Raw genomic sequence first — 15,222 nt, 5'->3', positions numbered from 1 at the left:
TAGATTCTTATAAGGAGCACACAACCTAGATCCCTTGCATGTGCAGTTCACAATTGGGTTCACACTCCTATGAGAATCTAATGGCACCACTGATCTGACAGGAGGTGGAGCCTAGGCAGTATTGCTGGCTCCACCACCACTCACCTCCTGGTGCCTGGCTCAGCTTCTAATAGGCCACAGACTTCGTACTGGTCCACAGCTTGGGGGTCAGGGACTCCTGCTCTAGAACATTATTTTTTAACTAAATTTTATTTTGCTTAATAAAATTACCAATGCCAAAAAGTGAGAGATCACAAGGTCCTAAATGGCAGCTGGTAGAGTATGTGTTTTCAGTTGTTGATCACTTAGACCAGAATCACATATATGAATCATAATCATAGCAAGAGCCATAATCCACACACATGAAAGATCACAAAATAAAGATTCATAACAGGTCAAAAAGAGAGGCTGGTCAAGGCATCTTACAATCAAAGTCTTGGCTTTGTTTCCCCCTCTGGGGAGTGTCTGGATCCCAAACATGAAACATCAGCTGGCTCTAAAGCAACCCAGAAGAGCCATTCAGTAGCTGGCTCCTGCCAAAGCATCGCAGTTGCTTCACTCAGCAACATTTCTAGGGACACATCTCAGAGATATCTCCAAGGTATCCAGCTCTTAGTCATCGGGGCAAAATCAAGCAAGAGAAGCGGATGGGTCAGCTTTCCCATTTCCTTGGGTGACATAGCCAACCCATCAGTAGGCCTTCCAAAATCTGTGTATGAGGCTTCTTCAAACTATCCTGTGCTATGTGAAGTCAATTCTCAAATGGGGTTATTATAACAATGACAAATAGCCCACAGCTGTGAACTCTGTAGGGTACTGCCCCCTGAAGGCATAACTCAACCCAGCTGAAAAGGTAGAAACCCACCCAAGATCCTCAACTCTGTCTCACCAGCTAGCAGTAAAAACCTAGATTAAGATCTCCAGAAAGAAGAGCCAACATACATCGAGATTCCTCTTCTCCAAGGAGAGTGTTGCAATCATAGTTGTCATGCAGTTCCCTCCCAAACTGTCTCGTAGGACACTGGTCATCATGGAGTTTCTATAAGGAATGTGTGAACGATGCTTTTCTGAAAGGGCAATGATAACCTGTGGTAAAGTAGAAAGGTAATGGGATTAATTTAGCAGAACACGCACACCTGACAAACAACGGAGCTTCAACAGCAATAAAAATGCAAAAGGAAATAACAAATAAATGCAGGGTGAAGTCCAAAGCTTGAGTACAGAATAAATATCTTAACAACAATATTCACTACAAGATGGTGAAGACTGAATAAAGTAAATGTAGCATAACTGTAGCATTGTGAGCCCCATGAGTTTTAGACAAATGAAATAACCTGTATAGAACTGGATACACTGTTATTCTGTTTATAGCGATTGGAAAATTTGTATAAAAACACAAGAGCAAAACATGCCTGATTACTTTAATTACTTTAATACTACCAAAATTGGGCCATATGCCAGTAAACAATAACTAAGGGAAACAGTATAGGATGGTGGTTGAAGTCCCAGATTCTCATGCAAGATTGTCTAGGTGCAAGTCCTAGCTTTCCTAGGGCATGTCACTCAACATGCCTCAGTCTCCTCATCTGTAAAACAGGAATAAAAATAGTACCTACCTCACAGGTAGTTGAGATGATTAAAAGAGTTAAAATGTGCAAATTACTTTGAATAGCACCTAGCCCATAACAAGTGCTGAATATAGGTTTGCTCCCATTGTAAGCAACAGGGGTAGTTTACCTTGGTTCAGCTCAGGCTTGCTCACTTTACACTTCATGAGTTCCTTAGGTACTTAATGGGAAGGTACTAGATGGATGGATGGCAAATGGAGCAAAGACTGCTGGGGTTGTCCCGAAAGGAGGCACTTGGGGCTCAGGGTTATCCTGGGCAGACAAAACCAGTGCTAGAACGTTCATTACAAGGCAGCAGGAATCAGCCACCCACAGGATGTGTCTTCAAGGGCATCACAAGGCCCTGGCTCCTGAAAATACCTCCGCCAACACCTGTCATTGTTCTAGTCCTGCCTCCTCCCAGGTGTGTAATTTCCATCACCAGAACTTCCTCTACTTTTTTGGTTTACAAAACAAAAAGGGAGCATTGCTTTCTGAAGGCTGTTTTGAGCAAAATACGTAACTATACCACTAGTCTCACTCTAAATTCATGACCACAGGTGTTGGTAAATTCAGTAATCCTGTGATCGCTCTCTCTCAAAAATCACTTTTCAACTCTCAGAAATGAGACCTTCACACTTTTCTCCTTTTCCTTCAAACCTTTCTTCACCCTCTCCTCTCCTCAATTTCACTTTGAGCTGATGGCCACACTTCTACTAGATATGACAGATATAGATTCAGAACCCTGACCAGGGCTATCTCATGTCTCCATCGTTAAAGCCCCTGTACATTCTGCCCTTCGCCTTCTTATTGTCCTGCTCCTGTCTAAGGCCAGCCCTCCATCCTTGGCCTCATCTGCTCCCTCCTACTTTTCTCCTACAATTACCTCCTCTCTCTTCTGAATTAATTTCCCTTTCATCTGGACAATTCCCATTCTGCACGCCCACTACAGTCCTAAACTAAGATGGCTCTTGCCAAGGTCATCAGCAACCTTCATTGTACCGAGAGCACTGATTGCCATCTTACAAGACTTCTGAGCTGAGTAAGTATGCAACACTGGTACTCAGTGCCTCCCTTGGGAAACACTTTATTCACTTGGTAACTGGGACATCACACTTTCCTGGTTTTCATCTTTCCTCAAAAACTAGTTAATGAATATTTCTTTTTCTTATTCCCAAATTACAAACTTTGGAGTGCCCTGGGGCTCAGTTCTTGATCCTCTTTTCTGTCTTATCTACACTCTCTCCCTATGTAATCTCATCCAATTGCTTGGCTTTAATTATATTTTATTTATTTATTTATTTATTTATTTATTTATTTGAGACAGAGTCTTGCTCTGTTGCGCAGGCTGGAGTGCTGAAATGCGGTGGCACCATCTCAGCTCACCGTAGCCTTTGCCTCTGGGGTTCAAGTGATCCTCGTGCCTCAGCCTCCGGAGTAGCTGGGATTACAGGTGTGCATCACCACACCCAGCTAATTTTTTGTATTTTTAGTAGAGATGGGGTTTTGCTATGTTGGCCAGGCTGGTCTCAAACTCCTGGCATCAAGGGATCCACCCGCCTCAGCCTCCCAAAGTGCTAGGATTACAGGCGTGAGCCATTGTGCCCAGCCATTGCCTGGCTTTTAAATGCATCTATATCCTGATGTCTTCCCAATTTATACCATCAATCTCAACCTCTTCCCTGTGCTACTATCATCTTGGAAACTCTACATCTCCACTTGGATTTCTATTTTTGATTGTCTTTCCTGTCTGCCCCCAAGACTGATTCTTTCTCAGATCTTACCCATTATTACTAAGGCCCCATCATCAACCCAGTTGCTCAGGCCAAAAGCTTAGGCAACCATCCTTGATTTGCCCTCATCCCCAATATCCAATCCATTAGCAACTTCTATTAGGTTTACTTACAAAACTTGCAGGAATTGCACCACTTCTTGCCACCTCTTCTTACCACCACCACTCCAGTTCAAGCGTCTGGGGTCCCTTGCTTGGGCAACCACACAGGCCTTGGATTAGTCTCCCTGCTTCTACTTTTGCCCTTCCATGATGTGTTCTCCATACGGCAGCCAGAGAAATCTTCACACAATCTAAGTTATGCCAAGTTGCTCCCTAATACACTTAGTATAATATCCCAGCTCCCGTGTGATCCCTCCCTGTAGACTTATCTGACATCATGCCCTGTCATGTTCCCTGGGTCTATGCTGGCCTTCTGACTGTTGATTCAGCATGTTGAGCTTATCCCCACATCAGAGCCTCTGAAATTGCTGTTCCCTCTGCCTAGAATGCTCTTGTCCCAGATTTCCATACAGCTTTCTTTCTGCTTCTCATTATTCACATCTTTGCTCAAATTTTGTTTTCTCACAAGGGCCTTCCCTGGACACCCTATCAAAAATAATATACCTATCTTCAGCCTGTTAATCTATCTTATTTTTCTTATACTACTTATCACTATTTAAAATTATATCTAGGTACTTATTTGTTATCTGCTTCCCCTCTAGGCTTTCTGCTCTGCAAGGCCAGAGATGTTGTCTCTCTTCTTCATAGCTCGACCCACACTGCCAAAAACAGTGCTCAGCACTTGGTAACATGGCAGAAACAAAGCTGTCTCCCTCAGCTCTCATGGCAGCCCTTATTCTAGTTTGACTTCCTATGAAATTACTTTTCCTAGTCTGGCTTGAAAGTCATGTTTTGCTTAAGACATAGCTCCACCAAGCAGACAGCCCTATGTAGGGTTTGGAGGTGAGCAGTGAGAGGTGGTAGCCATAAGGGGAACATCAGATTCATGGGGGGCATGGTGGCAGAGGCATCTGGTTCTTCTGAGGCAGCTGCAGGGAAGTTTCTGGAATCCAGTGCCATGTGACTATACAGTAGTACTTTGCAGAGCAGTTAGGTGCATCTCCTGGTCGCTCTGTGTAGCAGCCAAACCCAGTTTTCTGACTTTTCTTGAGATTTGTTATGTTTAATAAGCCATGCTTCTTACAATAGCTAGAGCAGATTTTCCAGTTTACAACTAAGAAATTTGATGAATATAAAATGTGCTCAACAAATTTTTTAAAATAAATCAACGAATGCATGAGAAGATTACTTAGTATGTCCCAAGAAAACAGTGTGAAGATCATCAGTATGGAATGAGGTTTGAGAGAACTAAGTTTCAGTGTCATTGGAAAGGAGGTGGGGAATATGGCAGACCCAAGTCAGAGTGGCAATAGATGCCAAGCAGAACTCCACACTCTAAGAACAAAGAGGACAGATTGAGTATCTGAAACAGGCAAGGTGAGCCCAAATACCCAAACAGGGGCTGGGCTGACAGATGTGCAGAGAGTGTGGCATTATTGTTTATAAATAATTTCTCTACGTACTTTGAAGTCCTTTTATAAAACAAATGTCACTGGTTTTCTCCTGCTCTAGGAAACAATATTGACGTCTTTTCATTCAATGGCTTTATTGACAACTTAGAGAACCTAAAGCAGAATATGCTTATTAAACTTCTTGTTGATATATGTGTATGTGTATACACACACACACACACACACACACACACACACACACACACACACATATATATATATATATAGTTTTTTTTTAGATGGAGGTTTTGCTCTTGTTGCCCAGGCTGGAGTGTAAAGGCACAACCTTGGCTCACTGCAACCTCTGCCTCCTGGATTCAAGCAGTTCTCCAGCCTCAGCCTCCCAAGTAGCTGGGATTACAGGCATGCAACACCACACCCAGCTAATTTTATATTTTTAGTAGAGACGGGGTTTCACCATGTTGGCCAGGCTGGTCTCAAACCCCTGACCTCAAGTGATCCACCCACCTTGGCCTCCCAAAGTGCTGGGATTACAGGCGTCAGCCACCGTGCCCGACCCTGTTGATATTAAATTAAATCATGTGTTAGTAAACTTGCTTTTGGTTGCAAGCAACAGAAAATGTAACCCAAACTGGTTTTAATTATAAGGGATATTTATTGGTTCATGTGATTGAAACAGGAAAGGCTTTAGGTTAGAAGGAAACCAAAAGATTAATGTTACTATTAAGGACTTAGTTTTTGCCCATATCTCTGCTATATCTTCCATGTGGTAGAAGTCAGTCTCTTCTTGTGGCCCCACAATGGTTGCCAAAAGCCCTGATGTTATCTACTTCCTTATTCACAACTTAGGTGAGAAAGAATTCTTCTTCCCTAATCACTAAACAAAATTCCTGAGCTTCAGTAGATATGAGCTTGGGTCCTGGGCCCATCCTTGAACTATCACTGTAGGCAGGAGAAAGACAGGCTCCAATTCACTTAGATGAGTCAGAATCTACTGGGGAGCTGGGATGGGCTCCTGGCTGCGCTTCTCATTGTTATGGACATTGCAGAGGCAATTCCAATGTCCTCTCTAGAAAGCGCTCTCTAAAGAATTAGAGATCAAACTGGGATTACGGATTAGAAAATATGGTCTTAAAAATGGAGAAAATGAAGGCAGTCATCTTAGGGATATCTCTTAAATAAAGTGAGCCTCAGTTCCCTCACTTATAAATGTGGTATTGGAATGTCTATCTCACAGAAATATTTTAAGATAATTTCTGGACTAGTTCTCAGTAAGCATAATTTTAAGAGATAATTTCTGGACTAGTTCTCAGTAAGCATAAAAGCACTCAGTAATATAGAAGGAAATGTTCTTTATGAAATGTTCGAAGACTAATTTTCATCGTATAAACACAGTTCTGGGCCATTTCTTTAGAAGAGGACCCTGAGAAGGTATCTTATCAGCTCTCAAGGAGCTTTAGGAATACTATAAGCCCAGCCCACTCAGAGCAGATGTAAAACTTTGGAATGACCCAGAAATGGCAGGTATTCAGGAAAGAGGCAGAGGTAGATTATTCTTTGTGGGGCTGCTGTGAGTTCTGAAATCGGGCAGGAGGCAAAGGATCTGAAAGGCACAGGAAAATGGGGTGGTCATAAAACCTGACTTTTTAATCGTTTCCTTCCATCTTAGATTGCATGTATAAATACAATGGTTAATATTCCTGAAGTTATTCTCTGACTGACAAGGAGTGGAACCTCACATTATGCTTAATAATATCTCCAAGTACCTAGAAACTGTGCCTGCAATCAATAATTCTATTTACTATTTAATGAGTTAAAGGCTTTAAAAAAAAGAGTTCAGAAGTGTTTGGAAAATTATCCTATGAAAATTGACAAAATTTGGAGTGTTGCAATTGGCACTGACACCATTACTTTTTCTCCTGAACACAACACATTCAGTGGAAGCCAAATGGAAACTAAAACTCTGGAAAAGTCCCATTTGTGTTGAATAATGGCCGAAGGCAACTCTGATTCTGATTTCTGTAGCAGTACAGAGCAAGCACTTCATTTGCAGTGGTTTCTCACTTGATGTGTAGGCTGATAGAAGCTGTAGGTCACACCAGGAGCACTCAGTGAGATCTAGGACAAGTATGTACGTCTCCCTTTTCCTCCCATGAACTCAGTTTCTAAGGCCAAGATGTACCCTGTTATTGTGGCTTAAAATGTCTTTGAGGAAACTTTTTGGAAAAAGTACTGCATATACAAGGAGAACTCCAAAACCAACCATACTCTGGCAAAAAGAAAGTTATTTACTTGTGAACACAATAAAGTACATTCAACTCAGAGAGGTTGCACTCTTTGAGCAGGTGTGAAGTCTCACAGTTATGGCCAAAAGAGTAATTATAATGCTGCATGGAATTTGTGGAACCAATGTAGGCTAATTAAGGTAAAGCAAGTTACCAAATGGTTTCCCATTCCATCTCTATCTTACATATTAAAACTGAGAAAGAGGGGATAGGGTTATAATTGATTACCAACACTCATATGGATTTCTATTACAGGTTTTAAATTACTCTATTGCTAAGTATTTATTTGTATGCTTTGCTGTTCTGCTAACATGATAGCCCCTCCTACTTCTCAGTCATTCATTTATCCCCATTATTTAACGTAACTCACAGCACCCAGTAAACATTCAATCACAATTTGTTGAATGAATGAATGAATGAAACTAATTAAACTAAATTGTGTTACACTTCCAGTCTCATTAGTCCCATAATAAAGTACTACATAAAGAGAAGTTGATTAACATAAGTCCTTGAATTTTGTTATTCATTAAATATCTTCCCACTCTATTTATTATTCTTATTCCTATGCATTCCTTGGTTTTCTCTTCTTTCTGTGTGAAATTCAAAAATTTCTCTTCTATCGACCTACTTGCTCTCTAGCAGCTACTCCTAGATTTCACATCTCCACGTTCACAGACTAGTTTTTCCATATTTATGTTCTTCTTTCCTCTCCCACTAATCTCTTTTCTCTCCATTATCTTATGTTGAACCTCTTCTTTTCCTGTGAAGACACTTGTGTATCAGTGTAAATGGTTAACAGCTGGAGTGATGCAGTGGGTGAAAATGAAACATCAGTTACAGAGACCAAGGGGCAATGACATGTGAATGTCATTGAGACCCTGAGCAAATTCATCCCCCTGGGCTGGAGCTAAGAGCTGACAGGCTCGCAATTCCCACCACCTGACACGCTCTGCCCCATCCTTGATTGGCTTGCCTCTACTCATTCCTCTGCGTGGTATCAGGCCCTAAGAAAACCATCATCAACTCTCACCTCCTCAGTCTCAGCCAGACACCCTGCTACAAGCTCCTCTCACTTCTTTTACTTTCTCTTCACTGCTCTCACCTGGCTTACAGCCACATACCTAAAGACTACGTCTTTAATTCATGTCTCCCTACATTATCCCATGAGGTCTTTGGGGAAAGGACTGTTTCTATTTTGTTCACACTCGACTCCAGTGCCTAGTACAGCCCTCAGCACATGGTAGGTCATTATAAGTATTTGTTTGATAAACAAATTAATGATATAGAAAATCCAATGCCACATAGCCCCCAACACTACTCACATGAGGCTGTCATAAGAATTTTGAAGAGAAGAAATGTGAGGAGAGGAATAGTTTTAGTGACACATAGCAGCTTGCAAAGGCTTATAGAATTAAAAAAAAAAAGAATTAAGGGCAGAACATTTCTCTTGAGTGATTAAAATTGGTGGGAAGTCCGATTTAACTGATGAACATAATTTTGTATGAACAGATGGATATAATGGAAATTAAAACAGACAGTGCTACCATCCGAAACAAGCAGACACATTTCTTTGAATACAGTCCATTATGTTTTCATATCAATGTTCTATAAGTGTTCTATTAAGTAAAAAGCTCTGTTAAGTATAAGTAGTGTGTAATATTTGAGCAAGAAAGAGCTTAGGAATGCTGACTCTTGTTAAAAACACTAGAATGATCTGAATACCAGGCAGGCCTTAATCTCTGGGTGCTGCCTGACTGGGATTCATCTGGTTGGAGTCTGGCCATGTGCACCTTGTTCAGAAAGGGTCCTTTAGGTTTCTCTCCATCTGCTTTTTTAGCCAATGTGATGATTACATAGCATTTAACATCAAGGCAACATCAGTCTCAGAAGGATTCATTAAGCAGTTAAAAAAAGGTTTTATTTTTTCCCCTCTAATCTTTTAGCTGCAACATTCGTTAGCAAGTCCTTCTGCCTCACCAAGACTCTGTACTTCTCCATTCCAATTTTTGATCATGTTTCTTATTTTTTATTTTATTTTATTTTTTTAGAATTTGGAAGTAGTTGCCATCTTTAACATTCAACTCACAGCCCTTATACTCAAAAAGCTAAATGGAACTTGAGAAATCATCTAATTCAATCCACTCATTTGAGAGATGAATTTTTTTTCCTGAAAGATTTATTTAGCTAAATTCAGATGAGTGTTCTCTTCCCCGGTGTTAAATTCAGAAATTAAAAATAGAGCACATACTGGGGTAGATTGTAATCAGCCTGGGGTAGAAGTAGGAAGGGAAAGCGACAAGGCTAAGAGAATCATCGCGGGGTCAAAATGACCAACTCAATGCAGTCTCCCCAGGCAGAAAACATGTCGGTTATCTCAAAGTCACGTTCCCATCATTAATCTACTGGCCTGAAAACAGGCAAAAGGAAGCCATTTGTAACCTCTGTTTATACCAACTACTCAATTTTACAATAAAGCAGTAAGACAAAAAGTGGGAAAAGGTATAGGCTGTGAAGCCAAGTAAATCTAGGTTCAAATCCTCACCCTCCCCTGGCTGGGTAATCTTGTGGGAAGGCCTTTGGAAGACTTGAATTTTTTAATCTGTATGATGGGGATAGTAACTAACACCTACAACACTAAAGTGGAGGCCCTAGACAATATGATAAACAAGAAAAAGGTGTTAGGGCTGTTGCGAGGTTTCAACAAAATGCTACATACGAAATGCTAGTAGATCTCCAATGTTCCTGGCGGCATTATTCACAATAGCCAAAAGGCAGAAACAATGCAAGTTCCCATCAAGAGATGAATGTATAAACAGCATGTGACATAGACATACAATTGGATATTATTCAATTTAAAAAAGGAAGAAATTCTGATACATGCTACAACATGGATGAATCTTGAAAACATTATGCTAAGTGAAATAAGCCAGACACAAAAGGACAGATGTTGCATAATTCCACTTACATGAGACATCTGGAATAGGCAAATTCACAGAGACAGAAAGTAGAGCAGAGACAACCAGGGACTACAATATAGGGGAATGGGAAGATTCTGTCTGGGATTATAAAAAACTTTCAGAAATGGATAGTGTCAATGGTTATACAACTTTATGAATGTACTTAATGCCACTGAGTTATGTACTTAAAAAATGGCAAATTTTATGTTACATATATTTTATCATAATTAAAAAAATTCTAACAGAATGCCTGATACATAGTATGTGGTCAGCACATGGTAGCTATAGTTATTAATACATCCCACTCTGCCCATTTTACCTGTTCTAAGTAATGTAGTGACAAGTTGATATACTTGGCCTCGGTTAGAAGATGGCCCCCTACTCCAGTCTTCGCAACTCGCTCTGAACCAGCCAGGTCAACCAGATGGAGTTTGGCGTGTCGTACTGTTGCAGATCCTGGTTCCTTGCTTGACAAATGAATAGTAAAAATGCAGTGGGAACGAGTTGAAGCTTGGTTCATAGGAGTCTATAAAAAATTGCAAAAGAAAAATTATTTGAACAATGAAAATTTTTGAAGACTATCAAAACATTTAAAATAATATTTCTAGTGACAAGACATTTCTCATGAAGCCAGCTGTCAACTGGAGCAAAACCACTTGTGACTAAGACCTTTCAAGTAAGTTGTTTTGAATGTATTACCTCTTGGATTACTGATGACAAACATGGATGGGTTGACTCAGAAAGTGAGAAAAGAGTTCTAATGAGGTATAGATCGAGTCCTCTTGCCAATATAACTTTATTTCATTACCTGTCTATAATCCAGGCATTAACCTTGGCTTAATGCTTGAAAATGCTTAATGTTAATCTCATGGGGAAAGAGGTGAGAATGTGTGTATCAGAAAAATTCATGATCACAATTGTAAACAAAAGCCACAGACAAAGAAACCTACCATCACTGCTACTGCTCAACACTAAAGTGGAGGCCCTAGACAATATAATAAACAAGAAAAAGAAATAGAAGGCATAATAGTAGGAAAAGAAGAAATTAAAAATGTCATTGTGTACAAAAATATATGGTGGTCGACATAGAAAATGCAAGGGCATCTCCAAACAAATGGCTAAGAACTAAAAAGTTTAGTATGATTGCTGGATGTGAGATGAATACATAAAATCAATGAGGTTCTAATAACTCAGAGTGACAATCAGAAAATATAATATTATTCACAATGGCAAGAAAGACAATGAAATAATAAGGGATGAATTTTCTAAAGGATATGTAATTTATAGGGAAAGTGGTAAGATAATATTAAAGGACAAAGAAACCTGGAATAAATGGTATGCAGGATATTAATGCACCATTTCATAGATGGGAAAACTCAACATTAATCTATATGTAAATGTCTACATATTAACCTATATATTCAATGCAATTGAAATAAAAACACTACAGGTTTTATTTATAGAAAAAAGACAAACTGATCCTAAATGGCATACAGAAGAGAAATCTTCAAATAAAATGAAAAGTAATGCTGTTTACACTTCCTTACTGAAGTTGCTCCATCAAAAAATAAAAAGAAAAAAATGAAAAGTAATTCTGTGAAAGAAGAATAAGAAAGGAGACCTTCCTGCCATCTATCAAGGTATACCACAAAGCTACAGTAATTAGAACAGTGTGGTGCTGGTGTAGGAGCAGATAGCTAGGACAGTGAGACATGCTGTGCTCACTGAGGAGCTCTGTATGGGACAGAGGTGACATCACACCACAGTGAAGAAAGGATGCACTGATTTAATAAATGGTACTGGAATAACCAGCTATCCATCTTGAAAAAAATAAACTTAGATTGCTTCCTTACACTATGCACACAAAGAAATTCCAGAATAGATTAAAGCTTTAAGTGTGAAATAACATAACTTTAGCACAAATACAATAAAACATGGAAGCATACTGTAATCAACCCAAGGAGGTAATGGATACTTTAAGACATAAAACACAAAAATAAATTGATTTAAACTATTTGACCAAGATAATCCAAAATGTAAAAACTTCTGTCTGATAAAATCCACCAAAAAATTAAAACACTAGAAGATATTTGCAATACATATGGCTGACAAAACGTTAACAATAAAGAACTCGGCCAGGTGCGGTAGCTCACGCCTGTAATTCCAACACTTTGGGAGGCCCGAGGTGGATAGATCACTTGAGATCAGGAGCTTGAGACCAGCTGACCAAAATGGTGAAACCCCGTGTGTACTAAAAATATAAATAAATAAATAAATAAATAAATAAATAAATAAATAAATAACCAGGATTGGTGGTGCATGTTTGTAATCCCAGCTACTTGGGAGGCTGAGGCAGGAGAACACCTTGAACCTGGGAGGCAGAGGTTGCAGTGAGCCAAGATAATGCCACTGCATTCCAGCATGGGTGACGGAGCAAGACTCCATCTCAAAAATAAACACATACATAAATAAATAAAGACATAAATAAAGAACTCTTGCAAATCAGTGAGAAAAAGTAAGCAAAGAATATGACTAGGTAACTTATAAAGAAGAAATCTGGAAATGGTTAATGAATATTTGAAAAAATGCTCAAATTTATACATAATCAGAACCACATAACTTAGAACCATAAGGTTTAAAAAATAAAGTCTAACAAAATACATGTCGTTGGAGATATAAGGAAATGGGAAATTTTATGTACTGCTGGTAGAAATATAAGTTAAGAATAAATTTTGACAGCAATCTGATAATATATGGCAAAGTTCCAAATACGTATAACCCACAGCCATCAATAAACTACTAGATATATTTCCTAGAGAGAAATCTTGGACAGGTATACATATATATGTGTGTGTGTATGTGTGTGTGTATATATATATGCATGATATGTGATAAGGACATATATACATGGACTTTCACTGCAACATTATTAGGGATAGCAAGAAATTGGTGCAAGACACACAACCTAAGTAGACATCTGTGACAGAAAAGATTAGTAAACTGAGATAATGCAAATTACAGGGATGTTAAAATAAAGCAACTTTGGATAGATTGACATAAATGGATTTCTAAAATAGAAAGCTGAGAAAAAATAGAAAGTTAAATAATGATATGAACACTATGATAGAATTTACATAATTAAAAAAGCAATATTATCTATCGTTCATGAAGCTATAACTTAGGTCATTAAGTATAAAAACATGGACCAGAAGGATATGGCAAATTAATAATAGCAGTTGTGTTTGTGAGGGATGGAAATGAAAGGCCAAGAAAGGGATTTCAGCTTTATCTGCAATATTCTTTTTCATTTAGTTAAAAATTATTAGAAGCAAATCCTGGATTGGAAAACATGGATGTTGGTCACATTATTCTCTGTACTTTTTTGTGTTTTACATTTTTTGGAACAAGAAAGAAATTAATCTGATTCAAGATACGAGTGACAAGTTAGTAGTATCATCCTGTCAAACAACAAAAAAACCAAAAATATTCCAAGTGAGTATTCATATGAGTGAATATGTTCAGATCTCCACCTTTGCAAAATGAGATTTAACCAAAAAATTTCAATATGGATGCACATGTGTGCAGACAGGGTAACATATTTGAATGGTAATTCAACCAGAAATTCTTTCTGTAAATATAAATTCTTGATATACACCAGAGTTGATTTACACCAACTGCCAAAATAAACAGATGTCAAAATGCTGGCATAGTTTTGGTGATGATGATGTAGCTAGTGAGTTAAACAGGCCGAAAATTTGACCCATTACTTGTTGCCACAATAACTATGCCCAAACCTGGCCAGTGTGTGATTTTGCCTGCTAAAGCGGATCAGCAAATAACTGTGCATGTAAAACCGCAAACTCAAATTTAGAACCTAAGTTGAGGTGTTTTGGAAGTGACTGTAAGTTATTTGCAGAACTTAAACATGGGTTTCATTTCACTGTGATAGTCGCGCAACAATAAATCCTACAACACTGTAACAAAAGTCAAACTGACAATCAATATAAACAAATAACATGGAGACTTCTCAACAGCTGTCTTCAGCTTCGAAACTGATATTCTGAAACCAATAAAATGTGAGCCATAAATGAATATTGGTAGAGTGTACCCATTTCAAAGGAATATAAGATTCACATAAACTAAAATTGTATATTCTGGAGTCTGTAATTAAAATGCAGTAATATGCTGTAGGAGTCCGTGCCTACAGTTTTGTAACGTCTCATAAATATTTTCTGCATGAAGTAGCAGTTGGTGTCCTCTTAGATAAAAATTTCTTAAACCTCAGAAAACATTCTTTATGTGGAGCTTTTTAAGTGTGATTGGATGTGCTGGTGTCTGCTCTGTGTTTATTTAAGGATGTCTTTATGTCTCATAGGCATGGCCCTACATTTGTCCTTTTAAAGGTAAAATCATATTAAAATGTTTCTGAAACTGCCTAAGAACAGATGGCACCATTTAGGCAGATTCATTCAAAGTTAAGCACACATTTTAAACAAATGTGCTTTTGGCACTAGTGACTGTGCCTTTGGAAAAATTTTAGTGATGATTAATCACCTGCATGCAGAGAGCTTCCATGTTTCCTATTAGCCTATATATTTCCTATATGCCTAACTGTGTTAGGCAGTACAGAGACAAGAAGGAAAATAAGACCTGGATGCTGCCCTCAAGGAACTTATAATCTAGTTAGGATCTAAAGCCACAATGTGTGAAATGAGAATGAGCATGAAATGAGAAAGGCAAAATGTGCAGTAAAGAAAGTGATTTGTTCTTAGCAATGAACATGCTGATCTTCTAGGTAATATCTGATAATGCTAGCCATTCCCTCACTCTAGGAGCTCGCCACCCTCTGCCCACCACCTGCTTTCTAGGGCCAAATACTCTCCAGTCACTTTCTCCTTCTCTACGGCTTTTTCCTTTACTTTGCTCTCTTCTTTGCAGTCCCTAAAAATAGGTGTGTCCTAAGCTATGGTGACCATATCTTCTCCCCTTGGAAACTCATCTTCTACAGCTCAAATCCTCATTGCATAG

The 15,222-nt window shown here is 38.8% G+C and overlaps 1 protein-coding gene across 6 annotated transcripts in view; it reads right to left on the bottom strand.

Annotated features, from left to right (window-relative positions):
- Positions 1-15,222, bottom strand: part of KIF6 (kinesin family member 6) — a 388,695-nt gene that overhangs the window by 251,507 nt on the left and 121,966 nt on the right. For all 6 annotated transcript variants that reach the window (XM_015449450.4, XM_005553101.5, XM_005553102.5 and 3 more), the window contains 2 exons: positions 10,514-10,720; positions 982-1,125 (listed from right to left, as the gene is read on the bottom strand). In XM_015449450.4, coding sequence (XP_015304936.2) covers positions 982-1,125; positions 10,514-10,720 — 351 coding nt within the window. The remainder of the gene's footprint in view (positions 1-981; positions 1,126-10,513; positions 10,721-15,222) is intronic.

The sequence above is a fragment of the Macaca fascicularis genome, chromosome 4 (genome assembly GCF_037993035.2).
Source record: "Macaca fascicularis isolate 582-1 chromosome 4, T2T-MFA8v1.1".
NCBI lineage: Eukaryota > Metazoa > Chordata > Mammalia > Primates > Cercopithecidae > Macaca > Macaca fascicularis.
This window is presented reverse-complemented; position numbering and strand designations above follow the sequence as displayed.